Genomic DNA, 18,904 nt, shown 5'->3' with positions numbered 1-18,904 from the left:
ACAAAAGCTGTGCACTTTATTGTCTAAAAAAAATCTATGTATAAGTATATGTGCATCTAATATAAGCAATCCCAGTGAAAGCAACCGATCTAAACTCCCGCAAGGCCGCAATATCATATCATGCTAAATGAAGACCCAAACCCATCACGTCATGATCACATCTCAATAATCGAGGTAAGGATTGAACAATGGAAGTGGCGGCGGCGGCAGGCCATGCAACCTGGCGAATTCCTGCGCCTCCTCTAATTCCTTCTTCCGACGAGCCTTTTCCTGCATTTTCTTCTCATGCGCGATAACCCCATACGCATCTTCACTGAACTCCTCCCCATCATAATCCGTCCACCCCCGTTCGGGACCCCACGCAATCTTTATCCCGGCCGACCTGACCTCATGCATCAATCTCTTCATCAGAGCACCGCTCTTCCGTACAGATGGCCAGCCATCGAACTCCACGTATTCCAGATTCGGTAACCTCTCCAGGACACCCTTGAGCAGATCGCCCGCAAAATCCGTATAATAGTCCTTTGAGATGCGGAACCCCTCGAACACTGGATGCGATGGATCCACTTCGACAAAGACTTTGAACGTGCGCATCCGCTCCATCTCCTCCAGTCCCAGACTGCGTGTGATGGTCCATTCGCGCGGTGGCGCTGTCCAGCTCGATCCTAGGATCAACTCAACTGTGGCGATGGAAGGACGGTACCGCGGGGGTATGGCCCGGATGGTTGGCATACGCGAGTAGTCCTGGAGATGGAAGAGACGGAATACTTGGGTGGAGTAGAAATAGTCTGAGGCTTCATCGTGCATGCGCCGGGAGGTCAGGAATAGCGCGACTCGGTGGGAGGTGGGGGAGATGGGAGGGTTTTTCTTCGACGAGGCGCCCACGCTGCCTGTTAAACGCGGGTTGCGTCCGCGTTTCGGGGTGAAGAGCACGAAGTGATAGACGCGTAGACGGATCTCAGAGGGGAGGTCGAAGAAGCGGAAGGGTTTGATGGGGGCTTTCTTCGTACGTTGTTTCTTGATGGGCTTTCCTTTGACGGTTTTGCCAGTGGTGGATTTGTTGTCCAAACGGACTTTTTCCAGTGCTTGGGAGAGGGAGTTCATGTTGGTCATTTTTGTGCGTAGAGGGTGGAAGGTTGAAGAGGCAAGAGAGGGAAAAAAAAACTTGCGCTCAAACGGATCTAGATTGAAAGAGAAGAAATATACGCCACGATACGAATGAGGATCTTTTAGAGAGTGAACTCCTCGAATGCTTGGAAACTTTTCTGATCTTTTCTTTTCTGAATCATCCCATTGTTGCACTGAGCTGGAAGTCGAGAATTAACGACATATACGACACGATATAGCATCCATCACTAATACTTATGAAGGAAGGACAAGAAGGATATATCCCACCAACGGGGCTGCAGCTGCATGGGGTCCCTTCGCTGCGGCTCTTGGATGTGGGAATATTGGTCTCCCCAGCCTAATTCAACCCGGCACGCATGGAGGAGAAAGGCCTGATGAGTCAAATTTATGAGCTGGGTTTCAACTTTCAAATTGTGAGAAAAAAGAAGAAAGGAAGGGAAAGGAAGGCGTCTCCGCGCCGGTATTTAAACTAATTTCCAGTACTGCACTGTTGGTCTGCGTGACCCCGCCCGACGGTCAGTGCGTGAACTTTTCTGTTTCCGCCGAAGACCGCCGGCATTGCTGGGCCCGATCATCCACTTGCTTCTTGATTCTTGATTGTTCTTCACTTCACCCCAACCGTGCTCATTTTACCTCCCTTGGTGTCGGTGGTGATATCATTCCGGCGCGAGTATTCCTCATCTTCTCCCGCTCATCTATAGATGCCCTTTTCACTTTCATAATGCTTAGTCGTGCCGTACTGCCTCTGACGAGGCCGAACGTCCTCACCTCAACCGTTCGAGCTTCAACTATCTCCGTCGCCCACTCGCGTTGGTATGCGAAGTCCACCAAGCCCAAGACTCCCTACAAGCTTCCCGAATCCGTCAAGTCTGCCAAGTCGGAACAGTCGCCCAAGGCTCCCTCTCAGAACGACTACTCCGCGGAGCAGGCCGAATTCGATACCAAGGCTGAACCGGCCACCGAAGCCGTGAGTTTGATGACGACGCTGATAATCTCAACACACCTTCTGACACTTTTTATTTCCAGTCTCAGACCGGCTCTACAGCTCCCCAGAATGATGCTCCTCAAAAACCCCTGCCCGATCTCACCCAGGGCATTCCCTCCACCCTTGCCGCAGAATTGGAAGCCGCCTCGAAGAACCGCGGACCAAGCAAGCTGAACCTTACAGAGGACCCGTCGCGTGCGGAAGATTACGATGATGGTGGCCGTGACATTCCCAACTACGAATCCTCCCTCGATCGCAAGCGCGCTCGCATGGCCAACCTGATGTATGTCCTGTTCCTGCTGGCAGGTGCTGGTGGTGTGGCCTATCTGGGCCGCAACTGGGAGACCGAGGAGGAAGAGAAGGCCCACCCCGATGTGCCATCGGGTTGGGGCTTCGGACTCATGTACAACCGTGCCAAGGCCCGCTTGGGCGATATCACCAGCTACTACAAGGACCCTGCTTTCCCCAAGCTGCTGCCCGATGAGGATCCTAACATGCGTCAGCCTTACACCCTTGTGCTGAGTCTGGAGGACCTCCTGGTGCACAGCGAGTGGAGCCGTGAGCATGGATGGCGTGTGGCCAAGCGTCCTGGTGTCGACTACTTCCTCCGCTATCTCAACCAATATTACGAACTTGTCCTCTTCACCAGCGTGCCCAGCATGATGGCCGACCAGGTGCTCCGGAAGCTTGACCCCTACCGAATTATCCGCTGGCCCTTGTTCCGTGAAGCCACCAAGTACAAGGACGGAGAGTACATCAAGGTATGTCACTGTTGGCTGTACCTTGCTCCCAGTCATGACTAACCCAGACAACTAGGACCTGTCCTACCTCAATCGCGACCTATCCAAGGTGATCTTGATCGACACCAAGGAGGAGCACGCCCGCCTGCAGCCTGAAAATGCCGTCATCCTTGAAAAGTGGCTTGGTGACTCCAAGGACAAGACCCTCGTCGGCATGATCCCCTTCCTCGAATACATCGCTGGTATGGGCGTCGAGGACGTTCGTCCCGTCATCAAGTCCTTCGAGGGCACCCAGATCCCCGTGGAATTCGCCAAGCGTGAGAAGGCCATGCGCGAGCGCTTTGAGAAGGAGCTCGCCGAGGAGCAGAAGAAGCGCCCCCGCAGCGGTCTGGGCAGCTTCGCCTCTGCCCTGGGCCTAAAGTCCACCCGCACCCTGGACGGCGAGCAGAGCCCCTCGGAGGGCTTGGCCCAAGGTAAGATGCTGTGGGACCAAATCCGTGAGCGTGGCCAGAAGAACTACGAGATGATTGAGAAGGAGATCCGTGAGAACGGCGAGAAGTGGCTGGCCGAGATGGCCGCGGAGGAGGAGAAGGCCCGCCAGGAGCAGATGGCCATGATGAAGGGCTCTTTCACCGGCATGTTCGGTGCTGGTCCCAAGCAGCAGTAGATGCTTTCTTGAGCGATGACGCGGCGGGGCGCATGAAGCGCTCGCCCGCAATGACCTTCTCTTCTCTCTTCCGCTGCTTACTTCCCATAAAAGAATTTCATTGGGCTATTTAATGTATATCCGAGATGCCATCTGCTCGATGGTCTCGGGAATGTGGGGTTCACATTAGAGGGGTTTTTCTTGTTCTTTTTTTCATTTCGTTGGCTCTTGCGCGATTCATCACGGGTTTTCGTCTCCGTTGTAAAATAGCATTTGGTTGTGTATTTGGTTTTGCGGTGTATAAATTGATAAATACTAATGAAGTCAAAAAGAACCTTCATTATCCTTGACTTGGGTCTTTTCTTTAATGTTGTACAGCTATCGTATTTTTCTTTGGGGATATTAATCAGTAGATAAAGTTATAAAAAAATGTTTGCGACTAATACATGTGACATTTGTAGCTATTCCATGGTTAGTGAAACTAAAAATAAGTTCCTTGTTGATTGTTGCCAAATGGTAACATTGAGTCCTTGGATCGTATAAGAGTAGTGGTAGTGAGCACGTTTTCCATTACCAACACCCTCTCGGATTTACCAAGTATGCCATCAGGTCTACTAACGGTGAGCATGCACTAGGCAATGACTTTCATTCTAATCGTTGACCTTGCTGGATAGTTGTCGTCCAGAATCGAAGCTTTGGCTGCGATATGATGATGTACCAGATATATACTTTAGCATATAGTGCTGCTACCGAATAGTATTGAACTACTAGTATAAGTAATTAAATAATTATGGTAATTCAACGATTACTAGTAGCATTGCGAGTCTAAATCATTGCATATGGTCTATGGGCTAGTTGAAATAACTGTCAAGTTCAGTATGGTACTTTGTACTCGCACTAGTCAAGTTATCTACTTGTCCGACTTGGCTAGATCACATGACCGAGGGATAGCATCGGAGATTTTGGGGCTGGGAGGGGAGAGGGGAAAAGAGAGGAAGCGCCGACAAGTGCATAGTCATTGAAGAAATCATCCACACCGTCATTGAAGGCTGACAGGCCCAAGCAGGTATGCCTGGCTGGTGGCTTGGTGATCTCCTTGCATTTCTGGAAGCGCGCGCGATCGAAGAAAGCCTTGGTATTACTCCGTAGAATCTGCCAAAACAACTTGTGGGGAGCATTTCAGTCACAGCTGAGTCAGTCAGGGCGACCAACCACGTGCCCCAGATTGATGTAATGGCCATCCGCGCAAGCACTAGTCCGCTTTGGGGAGAGGTCCCTCCTGCCAGGGCTTAGCGCGGTAAGATTGCATACATTGTTTCATACTTACAACTAGTACTATGTAGTAGTAGTGAACAATGCCTCTTAATACATCTCATACATACATACACTAGTTGGTTCTTGTGTTTCATTGTCAGGAACCCATTCCATTTCATCCTCCTCATCCCACCTACTCACTATTCCCCATCCGATCTCATCTCTTCTTGGATTTCCTTCCCCAAGTTCTTGTAGACCTCTTGATGCTTCCCCGCTTCTGACCTATCGAGTTCTTCTTCCTCGGTCATTTGAAACCACCCCGTTTCAGAACCCCCATACGCATTGGAGCAGAAGATCCCCGGTGCATTATTGGCGTGCGGGTGAGGGACACAGCCACCGGCCTTGCTCGTTGGCGCTTCCCGCTTGCCCACCAGCGTGCTTCCTTCCGCAGTCTTTATTTCGCCCCCTATGTCCTCGAAAAATCATGCTGGGCTTGGATAATTGAACACCCCCCAGTGTCGTCTGCATTTGTTCTATCAAATGTAGACCCGCGTGGGTGAGATTCAAAACTAACTACTACTACCATCGACCATGGAGGAGGATGTCCGGTTGCCCACCTCAGAGCGGCTCGGCGGCCCCCATCTTGATCCCGATCAGTGTCCCTCGACCACCTGCTCCCTTAAGCTGCATCAGGAGCCCCCGAAAAGCACGCGACCGCGTCTGGAGAAGCAGACGTCGTCGCCGTTTGCTCGTTTGCCTCGTACCGTCATCGAGCAGTAAGTGCACCTCCGTCCCAGAGCCGGTGCATCGCGCGAGCGACAATCATGTGATTGATGATATCTGCTGCCTGTGCTCGGAAGGATCTTTGATTTAACTGGCGGCTTAGTATTCTATATGTTGCGGATGCCAACACATTTGCGTCGTTAACTCTGCTGAACCGGAAATGGCGACGCATATCGGACTCAACCCTTTTGTATGCGCAACATCTCTCCCAGTGCCCGTCCTTTGCCTTGACGCAGAAGGCTACTGAGCAGCCCGCTCACTCAAGCGATCTCACACTACTCAAGCGGCACTTCGGCGCGCAGGTCAGGCGGAATACATTCAATGCGTTTCTCCGGCCCCGCAGGACTCTCATCAAGCTTACCTCGACTTCTATGAGCTCTTCGACGGCCTTTCCACAAGGTGAAGCATTCCGCTTTTCTTTCTCTCCTAATGCACAGCTTATCCTGTGCATCAGCTCTTCGAGAATTGTGGTACTTGATGTAACCTCGGATCGGGCGGTCGTGAAACATGAGCTCAAGACTTGGCGACGGCCTTTGAATGCTGCCATTGTAGATGATGGCTCCATTCTCGCTGTCGTTTCCTCCACTCACCGGGTCAATATCTACCGCCTTACCGATGATGAAGCGAAGCATATTCAAGACTTGACATTGAACGATGTTCCTCGGACCTTAGCGCTCTCTCCGACAGGAGGAGTTCTTGCCATTGCGTACGATGATCGAATTGAAGTCTACGCCATCGGCGAAGGGGCACTGGCTACCGAACGAAGAGCTGTGCGCTGCTCCGGGGTTGACTCGGTGTCGTTCTCCTCTGATGGTGTCATGCTCCTAGGGACTTCCGCTGAGCGCGGTAACGGCGGTTTGGTCACTATAACAGTGCCGTTTTACACAGAATCAGAAACCGAGTATTCACCGAGGGATGCACAGATCCGTATGTGGACTACACAAATTCTGTTTCCAGACATAACCACTGGGTTTAGCCACGCCTGTTTGCTGCCCTGGCACGCAGAAGGTGAAGGCAACTGGCTACTGGGATTCGATGAACAAATAAACACGTTTCGAGCATTTGGGGTGCACAACACGAACTCGGGTACAACATATTTCGTGACTCCGATGTCTGAGGATGGGTCTCGAGAGGCAACTCCCATCATGCTACCCACCGTTGACGATCTCGGGGAGCTGGCTGCTATAGGATTTGAGAGTTCTGGCTTATGGGTATATGGGATACCTGATCGTCTGGATATTGCTCCTGTAGCTCCCAACGCAAGAACATATGCTGAAATGGATGTTGAGCAGGGCCCTTCGATCGAGGAGGCGGCTACTGCCCGGGATAGTCTGTCCCGACTCCAGCAGTCCATTACAAAGCCCAAGGTTCTGATCAATGGCCACAAGATGACCGACATGGCGGGAATGACAGCAGCTCGTTGGGTACGCCATCCAAACTGTGTGGCTGGTCGTCGTAGATTGGTAGCCGTTGCTCCTGGTGGCATTAGCCCTCCAACTATTGGCGAAGAAGACGTACCGGTAGATGGCGGACGTGTGCTGCTGTTAGACCTGGAACGATCTGTCACGGACGGTGACTCAACTGAAGTCAACATCGAAGTCGGTGATGCGGAGCCGAAGCTTCTAACTGAACCGAACTCTACCTTAGATACCGAGGTCGAGCTGGAGAGGAGAAGGACGCGGTTACATCGTGGGAATGCTGCTTCACCTCGGGCGCGCACATTTGCTCGAGAGTCCTATCCTTCAGCCAATTCGGTCGTCCACGCACCTCGGCAATATGCCCGCAGAAACAGCTCCTTCTTCTCGGGCTCCTCGAATAGTGAAATCCAGCACATTCCGGAATCACCATATGATAACACGCAGCCTCGATCTCGGGACACGTTGCGTCGTGCAGCCACGGCTGCGGCTAATGGTCGCGGACGCAACAACCCACGCTATCAAGACGAAGCGCGCCCTGTTCAAGGTCAAAGGCCAGCCACCCAGGTTTTCCAGGTTCCGCATGAGAGCGACGCAGACAATTGGGTTCCACCGCCACCTCCCTATTCTAGGGACCCCGACGCACCGCTACCAGATTATCTCCGAAGGACCCTCCTTCCTTCGAATACGGAACCGGCCCGTAGAGTCGGTGATGTTCCAGAAGGCATTCAGAGACCTCAGACAAGCCGTCTGGAACGGATGGTTGACGAATCTCCGTCCCGAAGCTCGCTGCAAAGATTGCATACCATTACTGGCTCACGGCTCGCCGCTCGCATGAGAAGGGGCGTGAGAGACTCCGAGTCCCCTGAACCGAATAGACGACATACCGTGTTCTTTCGCAGAAGGAGCTCTGCCACAGGTACCCAACCTAACCTTCACGGGCTCGATGGAGCGCACATGCCTGTGCCAGAGCAAGACCCTGCGGTCAACTTCCAGGGTCAACTGCACCCTGTCCTCAGTGGGTCTACACAGCCGAATCAATCGTCAGCCGTTCAACGAGCAAATTACCAGGACGTTTTGCTTGAGGAGTCTTTGCTTGGCGCTACAGACTGGCAGGAGGCTATGCCACCGACACAGAATGGGACTTTCAATCTGGACCATTACCCCTACTCCATCTCCTCGCCTAATCTTCAGGTCTCGACCTTTCAACATGATGCCCCCGAAGGTATGCATGGGAGCCGACAACGTTCCACCTACTACCGAGGAGCAGATCGGCGCTCTCAATCTCAGAATGTCCGACTCCCGCCTGGGGGAATTCCACCGCTGAACCGCCGGGCATCGACAGACCCCACGCTATCTACCAGCTCACAAGCGGCTGCACATGATCTGTGGCGGAGGCGCATTGAAGAGTGGAACGAGCAGACCATCTACGAGAGAAGTAAACGCAGAAGCAAATGTATAGTGATGTAGGAAAGTTGCCTTGGATACGGGGTTTAGACTGTTTAATCTCTTGGCTCTGGAAATTTCTTGTTGTTTCTTAGCTCATATACCCGAGTGGACATATATAGGCTTTGTAGAGCTGTGCATAATCTTCTAAACCATATCTTCATGACTTTGCGCAGCTTTTACTTTCTGTCTAGATCAGGGGCAAGATGCATTTATCCATTTTTTTCGCCCTTTTTATTATTATCATTATTATTATTATTTTTTATTCAATTTCTTGTTTCAGTCAAGCCAAGGAGTATGACTGCTTTTTATCTTAGCGACTCTTAGACTTAAGTCTAACCAGTCATTCCAGAGCAGTGATACCACATCAATGCAACCAGGGAAGACACCCAATTCTATGAAAGCTTGAGTCCTCTACTAATAGTGAAACCTTGCATAAACACTACCGAAAGACAGCAGAATTAGAACCACGACCCAACATGGTTTCTATAAATACCACAAAGCCAGATTAGTCCAAAAGGAGGTTGTTGCCTTTCTGCGTCTCTCCTTCCACGCAAGGTCAAAGAAGAGTTTCCGTCCCGTGGTTGACTGACCCCCTTTGTGCTCATCTTCTTTCCCTAACCGTGCAACGATTTCAGGAATTATGTTGGTTTTGCTCTTCTCAATGTCTTTGTTCTCGACATCCTAAATATGCCGGCATATGGCTTCTACCTGCATACATTATTTTTGCGCTATTATCCTCCCTATCATTGATTTTGGTAGACTTACTCGGTAGCCACTATGCCCGACCCACACTCACGCTACAAACTTCGAGGAAGGAATCCCGTCGAAAAAGATGTTTTTGGAGGCCTGGACAAGTTCTTGAAAGAACAACGCAAGACTTCCCGGGTGAAAAAACCAGGAACAGGCGGAGAAGCAGGGAAGTCACAACAAGGTAAAGGAGGAGGAAAGTCACAGAAAGGTAAACGAAAAGAAAAACAAGAAGCCTCGCCAGGGCCATCGACGACGAATTGGTTTAGAACCAAGATCCACCTCAAATTTATCAGAGACGCCCAAGAAGAATCAGCTCAACAGCCCGAGGAAGCCTCAGCAGAAGGTGCCGCCAATAAATCTGATTATCATCGCTCTACTGAGAGCGAGAAGGATCTCAAACCTGGGGAGTCTCTCTCTGACACACATTTCTATTACCAGCGGACCGGATCTCGCAGGCCCAGTCGCTTGTTTGTTGCCAATGTCGAGTTAGATGAAGATGTGCCGGTGGATAAAATATTTGATTCTAGATATCTGCCATCAGATGATGATACTGGTAAGTAAACTCTGCTGCGCTGGCAAGACAGAGCACTGATTGGGGTTGCGCGGTGGTTATAGAATGTCAGAGACTTGTGGATCTCTGGCAAGACCCTGCAGTCGAAGATGCGCATGAGATCTCGGACTGGTCTGAGTTAGCAAAGCTAGTAGATCCGAAGAAAGCCAGGTTCGCTCCCTTTTTCAGGGACGTTCATGACGGCAGCTATCGTAAGAAAACAGCAAATATCTTATTTGACTATATAGCTTCGCTTTTTGAGCACGTACCAAGCCAAGGAGAAATGTGTGTCACCTTTTGACTTCCCGAATACTGTAGAGCCATGAGAAAGCTGATTATGTTCACCTACCTAGTGAATTTCGCCAGCATTGCTATTTTCCGTTGGCGCGCGAAGACTTGGGAACGCACCAGGGACTTTATTTTCGACACTACATTGGAAAAGGAACTCTTAATGTCTCTGGTGGTCAAGCAATTGGCATTCCTCTCGCTATTTGCACGGTGAGATTTCTCCCCCTTGTAAGCCGGTACCTGAAGCTAAACAACCTGCAGTGCAAACTAGAGCTTGGACGAGTTGGCATCTCCCAGTCTGAGATCCCGGGACTTCTATTCCAAGCCAACATGGCCTTCGAGTTCGAAAGTAATCACGAGCAATATCCTGCATATGTCATCAGCGTGCGAGGTTGGAGATTTCGGTTCGTGAAAGGTATCATGACCCAGCAGGAAGTTGCCCGTTTCCAAGACAAGAAAAAGCGATCAGCGAGGATCAAGGTGCAGCGGACCGGGGAGTACGATATCTATGACCGCGAGGAGCGCAAGGACTTTATCAGAGTTATGCTAGGCTTGTTGCGATCATTCAAAGATCGACGCGAAGCAGACTTTTCTACTGAACTGCCCTAATTCGGTGGTGACGTACAACCAGTGATGGTGTATATGTGCGTGTGTGTACAGAATGCCGTTATCATTATCTTGTGGAGCTATAGCGGCTGAAGTTAAGACACTTGGACAGGTCTTGTTGATCATTGGCCTGATAGTTGTAGTGTTATTAGGCCTGCACTGGGTACTTATTAAGTTTCATTTCTGTTCATCGGGGCCTCGGAAAGCAGACAGGTTGCTTCACGTCCCACCAATCCAATATGATCAATCATCACGCAAACATGAGCAGCAAACCAGCTCTACCGTTGAACTAAGCAGTAAGCACTAACACAACCAAGGAATAGCCTAAAGCCCATACAAGCATCGGATATGAAAAGGATGAACAACGACGACAGGGTAGAAAGCACACGCAAGCATGTCCGTTGTTCCCAAACACCAACTCCTCCATAAGAAGTGGTGAAACAATGGACATGATGTTGGGATAATTAGGTGGAACATGAGTGGTCGAATTCATACCAGTTATCCGGCCTGGTTCCTGGTCCGTCGGACGTCCGAGCTTCCGGCTGGCGTCGGATAGGCTGCTATGGTGATAGAGCCAAGGAGTGGGGCCAATTAGATTATTCTAGTGTATGAGCTTTAGGTTCTGGAGATACTTGATAGTCATACCATCTTTCCTTTCGACTTCTCCTTTTTGGAAGAAAGCGAGCAAGTATTCTGACTGTTCCTGCTATACAATATCAACATCAAGGACAGGCGTATAGTTAGGGTTGAAAACAGGGGCTCGGGATTACCTAACAAAAAGGGTTCAGGTGGGGCGGATCCTCCGATGGCCCGTGGTGACTAAGGCGCCACCGTTGCGCCCCTGCTATCATCACGTGCTTTTTTTTTTTCCTTTCGGGCGAGACCACGTGAGAGCGAGATCGGACAGCTTCTCCTCGCTCGCAGTCCGTTTCCCCCGCGCTGGATTGATTCCATCCCAATCTCAGTAAGAAAGGGTCTGGATCCCTCCATTCGTCTCCTCCTCGAAAGGATCTGCACGCACAAACAGCGCGCCTTGACATAACCTCACCCTTTTCGGTGATTATTTGTTTTACACTTCTCCGACTCTCTCTCCGAAGTTCTTTTTTCCCTCACGTGGGCTCGTGCCCAGCCAATTTCCCCGGCAGACCACCGAATATTCTTTTCTTTTTCTTATTTGGTGTTATAATACCACATCCTATTTCGGCCCTCTTACTACCTTCCCTACTATCAGCCTGGAGTCTTCCGAACGATCGCCCAGCGTAATCGGAGGCAGGGACCTGCAGGGTGCCATCCTGGAGCCACTCGCAGGAGAGAATGCTTCTGCTGCCCCCAGTCCCGTAATGGGAGGTGTCAGCCATCCATCTGTCTCCCCTGCTGTTGGGTCTGATGCTGCGGGTCCAGCCAGGAAGCGCACCACCACCATGGCGGGGTTGGACAGCTCCCCGGGCAGTATTGATGATATCGACGGGCAGGACAATCAGGAAGAGAAGAAGAGACAGCCTGTGAAACGGGCCTGTAATGAATGTCGTCAACAAAAGGTAAGCTCCGCCACTTAGGGTTTCTTTACCTCCGAGACATGTGGCTTATCTGAATTGTTGTTAACCTTTTTTTTCATTTCATACAGCTCCGATGTGATGTAATTCAAGACCCGTGGACAGATTGCTCTCGATGTCGTCGTCTGAAGCTCGACTGTAAAATCGAATCCAACTTCAAACGGGTTGGGAAACGCAGTCGCAACGCCGAGATGGAACGCGAGATCATCGAGCTGAGAAAGCAGATTGCTACTGTGCAGGCTGGAGCTATACCTCCGTCACAGTCGGCGTCTTTGCCACCGGTTCAGACTCCCAAGCAAGAAACGGCCAGTCAGGTTGGCTCGGGAGTCTACCATACGCCGTCGGCCATGTCTACGGATCAGTATATGGGTTCTCATGAAGCTGTTGCGTCGCTTCTGGATTTGCGCTCTGGCTTTGATGGCACGAACTTTATGAGGAACGGCAATCATCACTTCAAGCGCATTGAAGATGTCGCGGTCGTTCCGGAGAGGGTGACAGAGCTGTTTCATCTGTAAGGCCTGAGCAGACTGTACTGTTCACAGGTCAATGCTAATGCTGTTAGGTTTTTCACCTTCTACCATCCGTTTCTACCGTTCCTTGATCGAGACCAGTCGCCTGATGATTACTACAGCGCATCGCCACTGCTGTTCTGGACCATCATCAGTGTAGGCGCGCGGCGCTTCCAAGCCGACACCCACCTTCTCAATTCCCTCTCAGGCCCGGTTTCGCGACTGGTGTGGAGTACGCTGGCGGACATCCCACAAAGCTACCACGTCGTGAAGGCTCTCTGCTTGCTCTGTACCTGGCCTTTTCCTACCAGCAGCACGTCCACCGATCCGACCTTTATGCTCTGCGGTATGATGATCCAAGTGGCAATGCAGCTTGGGCTGCACCGTCCATCTCACACGCAGGACTTTAGCAAATTCCGCGTGGAGCTCATTGAAGAGGAACTTCGAGACAAGGTACGGACGTGGGCAGTCTGCAACATTGTCGCCCAACGGTATGTGGTTTCATCATCGATTTCGATTCTTTACTGACCGCGATGTAGGGTTGCTACTGGTTATGGCCAGCCTCCGTCTAGTGTGTACGACTGGACACTGTCTTCAAATGATTCGATGGACCCCAACTTCAGGTTGCCCGACGACATTAGGTCAAGGCTGGAGATTGAAAAGTTTTGCGACAAGGTCACCAAATCTTTATACACCAATCGGCGGGACCCCGTCGGACTTTGCAGCGATCAGGAGCGATCAACATTGATCTCGTTCCTGTCTCGGGATTTCGATGAACTGGAGAATCAGCTGAAGGCGCACAATGACAGTACGTTCTATCTTAGGCATCATGGTATTATAAAGACGGTCTAACTTTTTCAGGTATCACCAATCTCTATTTGCGCGCATCGAATCTGCACCTCCATCTGTCTGCGTTCTTCGACGACACAACCGCAAAGGATTATAGAGAGCGTCTTCTCTCGCTTTATGTTGCTACCACGACGTTCCTCGAAGCAGCGATGAACCTCGAAACAGAAGTCGGCCCGGTGCTGTCGTACACCCCGTACTACGTGTATCAGATGATGGTTGCGGGCGGATGTACTCTACTGAAGCTATGCAAGAGTTTCTTCGCCGCGCACATCGACATGGATTATGCAAAGAACCTCTTCAACCGGACGATCTGGGCCATTAGACGCGTGTCTGTTTCCAGCAACGACCTGCCGGAGCGACTGGCGGAAGTAGTAGCGCAGATGTGGCGGCTGAACAACGTGCCCACACCGAAATTGACGGCAGACGGCGGAGAGGTCGACGATTCGCTGATGCTCAAGGTGCGCTGCCGAATGAGCATGTCCTTGCTTTTTGACTCGGTCTGGCGGTGGCGGGAAGACGCGCGGACCAAGGGGCGTAATCTCGAAGGTATGCATGGATGCAAACACATCGACGTATGTATCGGAGACTGACAATAACTGCAGCTTATCTCAAAAACCCAACCAACCCAGACTCCAACGCCGAATCCTCCAACTCGTCATCTGTTCAACCGACGCGCACCTCGACCGCGACACCCGGAGTCGCCGGCGCCGCAGACCCCAGCCTCGCGCCAGCCCCCATGCTCCCCCAGGCTAACATGGGCGTATCCGCACCGAGCGCTGTAGGCGCCCTTCCCAGCGGATTTATGGAACCTAATTACGAAGTATTCGATCCGCTGAACTGGCTTCTGGACGGACTGGTCGATTTGCCGTATTCATACTCGACGATATCGGGGATCGAGTCTCAGGGTATTGCATGAGCAGAATAATTCTGTTTGTTCGACGACTGACATGGCACATAACTTTTTTACACTATTTTACATATATTTGACGACTTCTTGATGTTTCTTGTTGATTGATTGATGGATTGATGTACCATATTATTATACCAGCGAGATGATTGGATTTTTATCCGACACACGCACCCACACCCCCCACACCCCCCACACACCCCCCGACAACCCTTACGTTATGGAGTCGGACTGGAGCGAGGAGTTGGCGATTTGCTTTTGCTTTGCTAGCTTTATTCGATGCTAGGGTTGGATTTTTGTTTTGTCTTGTTTTGTCTTGTTCAGATGATACCATGTATCGATAGTTGGATGCGATGCATATAGTGCAATCAATAGATGTATCTCCTTTATTTACTACACCAAAAGATAAGATTTCTCAGATAGAGATATAGTTTGGAGCTACCATATTATCTATTAATCATTAATCTAAGGCATAGTGTAGATTATAATACGGTTATAGTTATAGTAATCTTAGTCTCAAGTCTAAGTCTAGCTTACCAAGTTCTGTTAAACCATGGATAGATATCACGTGGCTGGCGTATTCCAACATCTTAACTAGTACTCCCGTTACACTTCCATCTCCATTCAAACTACATAAAATACCATCTATCTATCTTTCTATCTATCACCACCTTTATAATATATCAATAATTCATACCCACAATCTGTTCACTCCTAAAAGAGATAATACTATACTATATCAATAATGACAGGATACACAACCACCCGTCCTACAAAATCCCTCCTCATTCCTAAGAAACGTCCCCTTAAGACCCCATCCACGACACTATCCAAGAACTATTCTACAGAGAAATACATCCCAACTTTGCATTTCATATCGTCATCTTCATCTTCATCTTCATCTACAGAACAAAACCCTAAACCCAAATCCACGAATGATGGGAAAAAAGCTGCTACAACAACAACAGAGTTCAATTTCTCTCTCCCGCCGCAGCCATTTCTTGACCCGGGGTGCTGGGAGAAGATTCGTTCAGTATCTTCTTCTTCTCCTTCTTCTTCGAGGTTAGGTGGTGAGAGTGGAAGTGGAAGTGGGAGTGGGGGTGTCATGCAGTTAAATGAGAGGGAGAAAGAGGAAGAGAGAAGACGGAGGAGGGCGAGGGAGGCGGAGTATGGGGGGATGGCTGTTCGGGGAAGACTTAAATGATTTTCTTATCCTTTTCTTTCTTTCTAATCGTTCTCTTTATGTTTTGGTTGTGGATCGGTTTACTATAGTGTATGGAGTTGCCGGTACTTTATACTGTGAATGTACTAGTATAGTATGTATGATAGTTCTTATTGATTCAGGTAGATACGATCGGTGGCATCGTGTATGTAGTTGCATAAATCATCAGTAAGGTGTGGTATGGTATCTTCATCATCATGGATGGACTGGGACCATCCAGTTTTCAAATCAAGAGCAAAACAATCCAAAACGAAACAATAGCAGACAGTACAAAATGCATGACTAATTCCAAACATATGCCAATTTCATCATCATATCGTCGTTGACGCCGTCATTCGTTGCATAGCATATAGCACATTCTAAATAACGATAAAGAGAGACATCACGGTCATTCAATCTCTGCTGATAGCATCATTCTGGTATTTTCAGCTGCGTGCTCGACTCCATCAGGACCGCACCGCCGATACTTTGCTTGAGTTTTTCGCGTTTGGCTTCCCGACGGTGTTCGGCGTGTCGCTGCCATGTGCGTCGCACGCGTTTGCGGATGTTGCGGACCTTATTCGTTCGGAAGCGAAGCCGCCACCATGACAGGGATCGGAACCGCTGGTGGTGGAGCGATGTCTGTGAGCAGAACGCCTCGGGGCTGAAGACTTGGCTTCCTACGAGCGTGCTGCGGTTGGCGAGGTGTCGACTGGCTTGTTCGGGCCGCCGTCTGGCAACTGGGCTGCGAAGCGCAGGACCCTCAAACGCAACGCGCTGCTGTGGCATGCCTAACGAGTTCTTGATCACTAGGTCCGACGCCTCGGGGTTTGCAACGGGCGAGTAAGGAGCCTCGCGAGGCGACTCCTCCTCTGGTTCCGAGTCTTCCCAGAACCGACGAGGCCGCCAGAAAGGCTGCTGTCGCCCATCAATGTCCTTGCCGGCCTTGCGGTTCTTCACCGACGTTAGTGACAATGAGCGGACGAATGAATTGAAAGAGTCAGACCGAGGACGTACCAGCCACGGACGGCGGCCCGGGCCAAACCGACGGCCCCGGAGCTTACTAGGCTCGTTGGTGTAACCTGCCCCGCCCGGCTGACGGTCGCCGTCTGGCACGGGCGTCGGGGGCACGACCTGGCAAATGGGCGGCTTTGGCGGCTGGCGGGGGTTTTTAAGAGGGGATGTCATCTCGTAGCGTTGAGTGGGAGATTCTTCCATTCGGTGTTGGTACAGTTCAGGGTAGTCGGGTTGCCCTCGTTGTGTAGTCTGAGCCTGCGGGTCGACCAGGAGCAGTGATTCATTGTTGTGCGGGAAGAAGACGACGGTCCTCGCCTCACTGACTTCGATCAGGCCGGGCGAAGATGAAGGGATCGAAATTTGGGTGTATGGCATTGATGGTGGGCGCAGATGCGACATATCCTCCACTCCGATGATGATGGACTGCGTCTTGGATGCTTCCACAGCATCATGTGTCTCGCGGGTTGCGGTCTCTGCTTTAGCTAGACGTGGCTGCTCAGCAACACGATCATGAGTTCCATGTTCCGTAGTCATTGCATGGTCTCGCAGGCTCTCCGATGTCAAAGATGTAGTCCGTGAGTTATTTCGACTGGTTGGTGCAGAGAGCGAGGAGCTGCGGGTCGGGATACTCGGTCGGCCAGAGTGGCGACCACGAGATTCCACCCGCCTCGAGCTGCTTGCAGTCGTGTCGGACGTGCGCTTCTGACGAGGAGGCTCGCGAGAGCCAGGCCGGCTACCCGATGTGGACGGGCCTTGTCGACTGGAGTGGCGCGAGCGGCTTTGCGAGGTATTTCTGCTGGTCGAAGTGGACGACTTGAGAGAGGAGGTTCGTTCCGGGATCACAACCACCGGCACCACATCCACGGTTTGCTGCTGGGTGTTCACACTGGAGGCTCCAGAGAACGAGATTTCCGACGCGATGCTCTTGCGGTCGCTCTCGGTGATCCGACCAGCTTTGTGCACTAGGCGATGTTGCGAGTCCGCGCTGGAAGCGGTTGATGCATGTTCTGGGCTGGGGAAAGGGGAACTAGCCGAACGCAGCGAGCCTCTTTTATCGGTATGACGCAGGGATCTTCGAGTGGACCTTGGAGCGTCGATGATCATTACCTCGACAGTGGACGAAGACATGGACACGTCTGACAGCCGGCGAGCGTCGTCGTGCTCCGCAGAGTGAGGCTGGTCCTCCGCACGTGGCCAGCCAATCTCTTCGCGAAACTGTTCAATGGACAAGCCACCCACTGGTTCCTGCGCATCCCGGACAGACTCCCGTAGATTCGAGGGTGCTGGGGAAACTTTGTACTGTGTCTCCCAACCATTCATATCGTATCCATTTTCTGCGTCCGCAGTACGGACCTTGGGAACCCCATTTCTCGTAGACTTCTTCCTGCGCGGCGGCGACACCTTCAATTCTGCATCATCGTCCATCTTTCGCTGCGCATGGGTCTCCATCATGGACGGTCGGAGGCGTTGAGTACGAGGATCAGGAACCGGTGTCGACTCTCCACTCCCTCGGTCATCATAGTCCGCCGGCTCGTCCCTCAACGACCTCTGTCTGGTAGGCAACAACGACTGCGTAGACTGACGAGGAGTTTCCGTCTCTGCGTCCGAGATCATTTCATAGGCTGTCCGAAACGACTCGGCGTGCGATGAGGAGGAAGAAGACAGTCCAAAATGCGACAGTCCCGGACGCGGGGCGGAAGGAGCGACACGCGGGGGAGTAGTTTCAGGCGTGGGTGGATGGGACGGCTTGGAGGTCACCGCCCCGTTCACGGAGTAGGATGAAGTAGCTTTTGGCGTGCTTGTTCCGCTGCTCATGAGGTCTTCGCTCTGAGCAACTCCAGGCGGCGTTAAAGGACGGACGGGAGCGGCTGCCAACGGGGTGGCATTTGAAGGGCGGCCATGCTGAGGTTGAGGCGTTGCCTCGATGGCTGGAGGGCTCCAGAGGACATTTGGCCTTCGTCGTAGAGACTTGTGGGCCCTCAACTGGGGCGGGTCCAGGTGTCCTGGTGAGGCGAGAGACGTGTTCACGACTTCCAGGCCGGGCATGGTGAGATGGCCCAACTGTCTGGGATGCCCAATTGGCGGACCCGACGGTCGCGGCAATCCGGACTGATATTTGTCACAAGCGATCAAAGTGGGTGATTGGCAGGAGAAGCATGACACTTGAGTTGGTTCAATGGAGATTGGTCCCAGCTAATAGCTGACGACGTCGCATCGCCTGCTCACCGCGGCAGTTCGGAGTGTGAGGTTGAGTTTCAAACAAGAAGATAACGT

General features: G+C 51.4%; 7 protein-coding genes across 7 annotated transcripts; 5 read left to right on the top strand and 2 right to left on the bottom strand.

Annotated features, from left to right (window-relative positions):
- Window positions 1-9: 9 nt before the first annotated feature.
- Window positions 10-1,532, bottom strand: BO83DRAFT_375918 (uncharacterized protein). The gene has a single exon (XM_025530579.1). It carries the CDS (start codon window positions 1,111-1,113, stop codon window positions 163-165), a length of 951 nt encoding a protein of 316 aa, XP_025391120.1. The 5' UTR covers window positions 1,114-1,532; the 3' UTR covers window positions 10-162.
- A 174-nt stretch (window positions 1,533-1,706) lies between these two features.
- Window positions 1,707-3,795, top strand: BO83DRAFT_355225 (protein translocase subunit TIM50). The gene is made up of 3 exons (XM_025529139.1): window positions 1,707-2,095; window positions 2,155-2,874; window positions 2,930-3,795. Exons 1-3 carry the CDS (start codon window positions 1,850-1,852, stop codon window positions 3,518-3,520), a joined length of 1,557 nt encoding a protein of 518 aa, XP_025391119.1. The 5' UTR covers window positions 1,707-1,849; the 3' UTR covers window positions 3,521-3,795.
- Window positions 3,796-4,943: 1,148 nt separating this feature from the next.
- Window positions 4,944-8,680, top strand: BO83DRAFT_406121 (F-box domain protein). The gene is made up of 2 exons (XM_025533864.1): window positions 4,944-5,529; window positions 5,640-8,680. Exons 1-2 carry the CDS (start codon window positions 5,345-5,347, stop codon window positions 8,419-8,421), a joined length of 2,967 nt encoding a protein of 988 aa, XP_025391118.1. The 5' UTR covers window positions 4,944-5,344; the 3' UTR covers window positions 8,422-8,680.
- A 323-nt stretch (window positions 8,681-9,003) lies between these two features.
- On the top strand, window positions 9,004-10,658 carry BO83DRAFT_355219 (uncharacterized protein). Its single transcript, XM_025529138.1, has 4 exons — window positions 9,004-9,703; window positions 9,766-9,985; window positions 10,054-10,198; window positions 10,250-10,658. Exons 1-4 carry the CDS (start codon window positions 9,178-9,180, stop codon window positions 10,595-10,597), a joined length of 1,239 nt encoding a protein of 412 aa, XP_025391117.1. The 5' UTR covers window positions 9,004-9,177; the 3' UTR covers window positions 10,598-10,658.
- A 1,276-nt stretch (window positions 10,659-11,934) lies between these two features.
- On the top strand, window positions 11,935-14,421 carry BO83DRAFT_396417 (putative C6 transcription factor (Leu3); the record flags this gene model as incomplete). Its single annotated transcript, XM_025533132.1, has 6 exons — window positions 11,935-12,132; window positions 12,219-12,658; window positions 12,710-13,147; window positions 13,196-13,464; window positions 13,518-14,051; window positions 14,108-14,421. The coding sequence occupies 6 exons, from the start codon at window positions 11,935-11,937 to the stop codon at window positions 14,419-14,421; spliced, it is 2,193 nt and encodes a 730-aa protein (XP_025391116.1).
- A 626-nt stretch (window positions 14,422-15,047) lies between these two features.
- BO83DRAFT_199814 (uncharacterized protein) lies at window positions 15,048-15,831 on the top strand. Its single transcript, XM_025526628.1, has one exon. The coding sequence runs from the start codon at window positions 15,158-15,160 to the stop codon at window positions 15,614-15,616; it is 459 nt and encodes a 152-aa protein (XP_025391115.1). The 5' UTR covers window positions 15,048-15,157; the 3' UTR covers window positions 15,617-15,831.
- A 214-nt stretch (window positions 15,832-16,045) lies between these two features.
- BO83DRAFT_355217 (uncharacterized protein) lies at window positions 16,046-18,676 on the bottom strand (the record flags this gene model as incomplete). The annotated part of the gene is made up of 1 exon (XM_025529137.1): window positions 16,046-18,676. The coding sequence occupies one exon, from the start codon at window positions 18,674-18,676 to the stop codon at window positions 16,046-16,048; it is 2,631 nt and encodes an 876-aa protein (XP_025391114.1).
- Window positions 18,677-18,904: the final 228 nt, after the last annotated feature.

The sequence above is a fragment of the Aspergillus eucalypticola genome (genome assembly GCF_003184535.1).
Source record: "Aspergillus eucalypticola CBS 122712 chromosome Unknown BO83scaffold_5, whole genome shotgun sequence".
NCBI classification, from domain to species: Eukaryota; Fungi; Ascomycota; class Eurotiomycetes; order Eurotiales; family Aspergillaceae; genus Aspergillus; species Aspergillus eucalypticola.
This window is presented reverse-complemented; position numbering and strand designations above follow the sequence as displayed.

Coding starts and splice junctions, on each gene's coding strand:
- BO83DRAFT_406121 (XM_025533864.1), top strand. CDS start 5,345: ATGGAGGAGGATGTCCGGTTGCCCACCTCAGAGCGGCTCGGCGGCCCC. Junction 5,530..5,639: donor CCTCGTACCGTCATCGAGCA/GTAAGTGCACCT, acceptor CTGGCGGCTTAG/TATTCTATATGTTGCGGATG.
- BO83DRAFT_355219 (XM_025529138.1), top strand. CDS start 9,178: ATGCCCGACCCACACTCACGCTACAAACTTCGAGGAAGGAATCCCGTC. Junction 9,704..9,765: donor GCCATCAGATGATGATACTG/GTAAGTAAACTC, acceptor CGGTGGTTATAG/AATGTCAGAGACTTGTGGAT. Junction 9,986..10,053: donor GTACCAAGCCAAGGAGAAAT/GTGTGTCACCTT, acceptor TCACCTACCTAG/TGAATTTCGCCAGCATTGCT.
- BO83DRAFT_199814 (XM_025526628.1), top strand. CDS start 15,158: ATGACAGGATACACAACCACCCGTCCTACAAAATCCCTCCTCATTCCT.
- BO83DRAFT_375918 (XM_025530579.1), bottom strand. CDS start 1,113: ATGACCAACATGAACTCCCTCTCCCAAGCACTGGAAAAAGTCCGTTTG.
- BO83DRAFT_355225 (XM_025529139.1), top strand. CDS start 1,850: ATGCTTAGTCGTGCCGTACTGCCTCTGACGAGGCCGAACGTCCTCACC. Junction 2,096..2,154: donor CTGAACCGGCCACCGAAGCC/GTGAGTTTGATG, acceptor TTTTATTTCCAG/TCTCAGACCGGCTCTACAGC. Junction 2,875..2,929: donor AGGACGGAGAGTACATCAAG/GTATGTCACTGT, acceptor CCAGACAACTAG/GACCTGTCCTACCTCAATCG.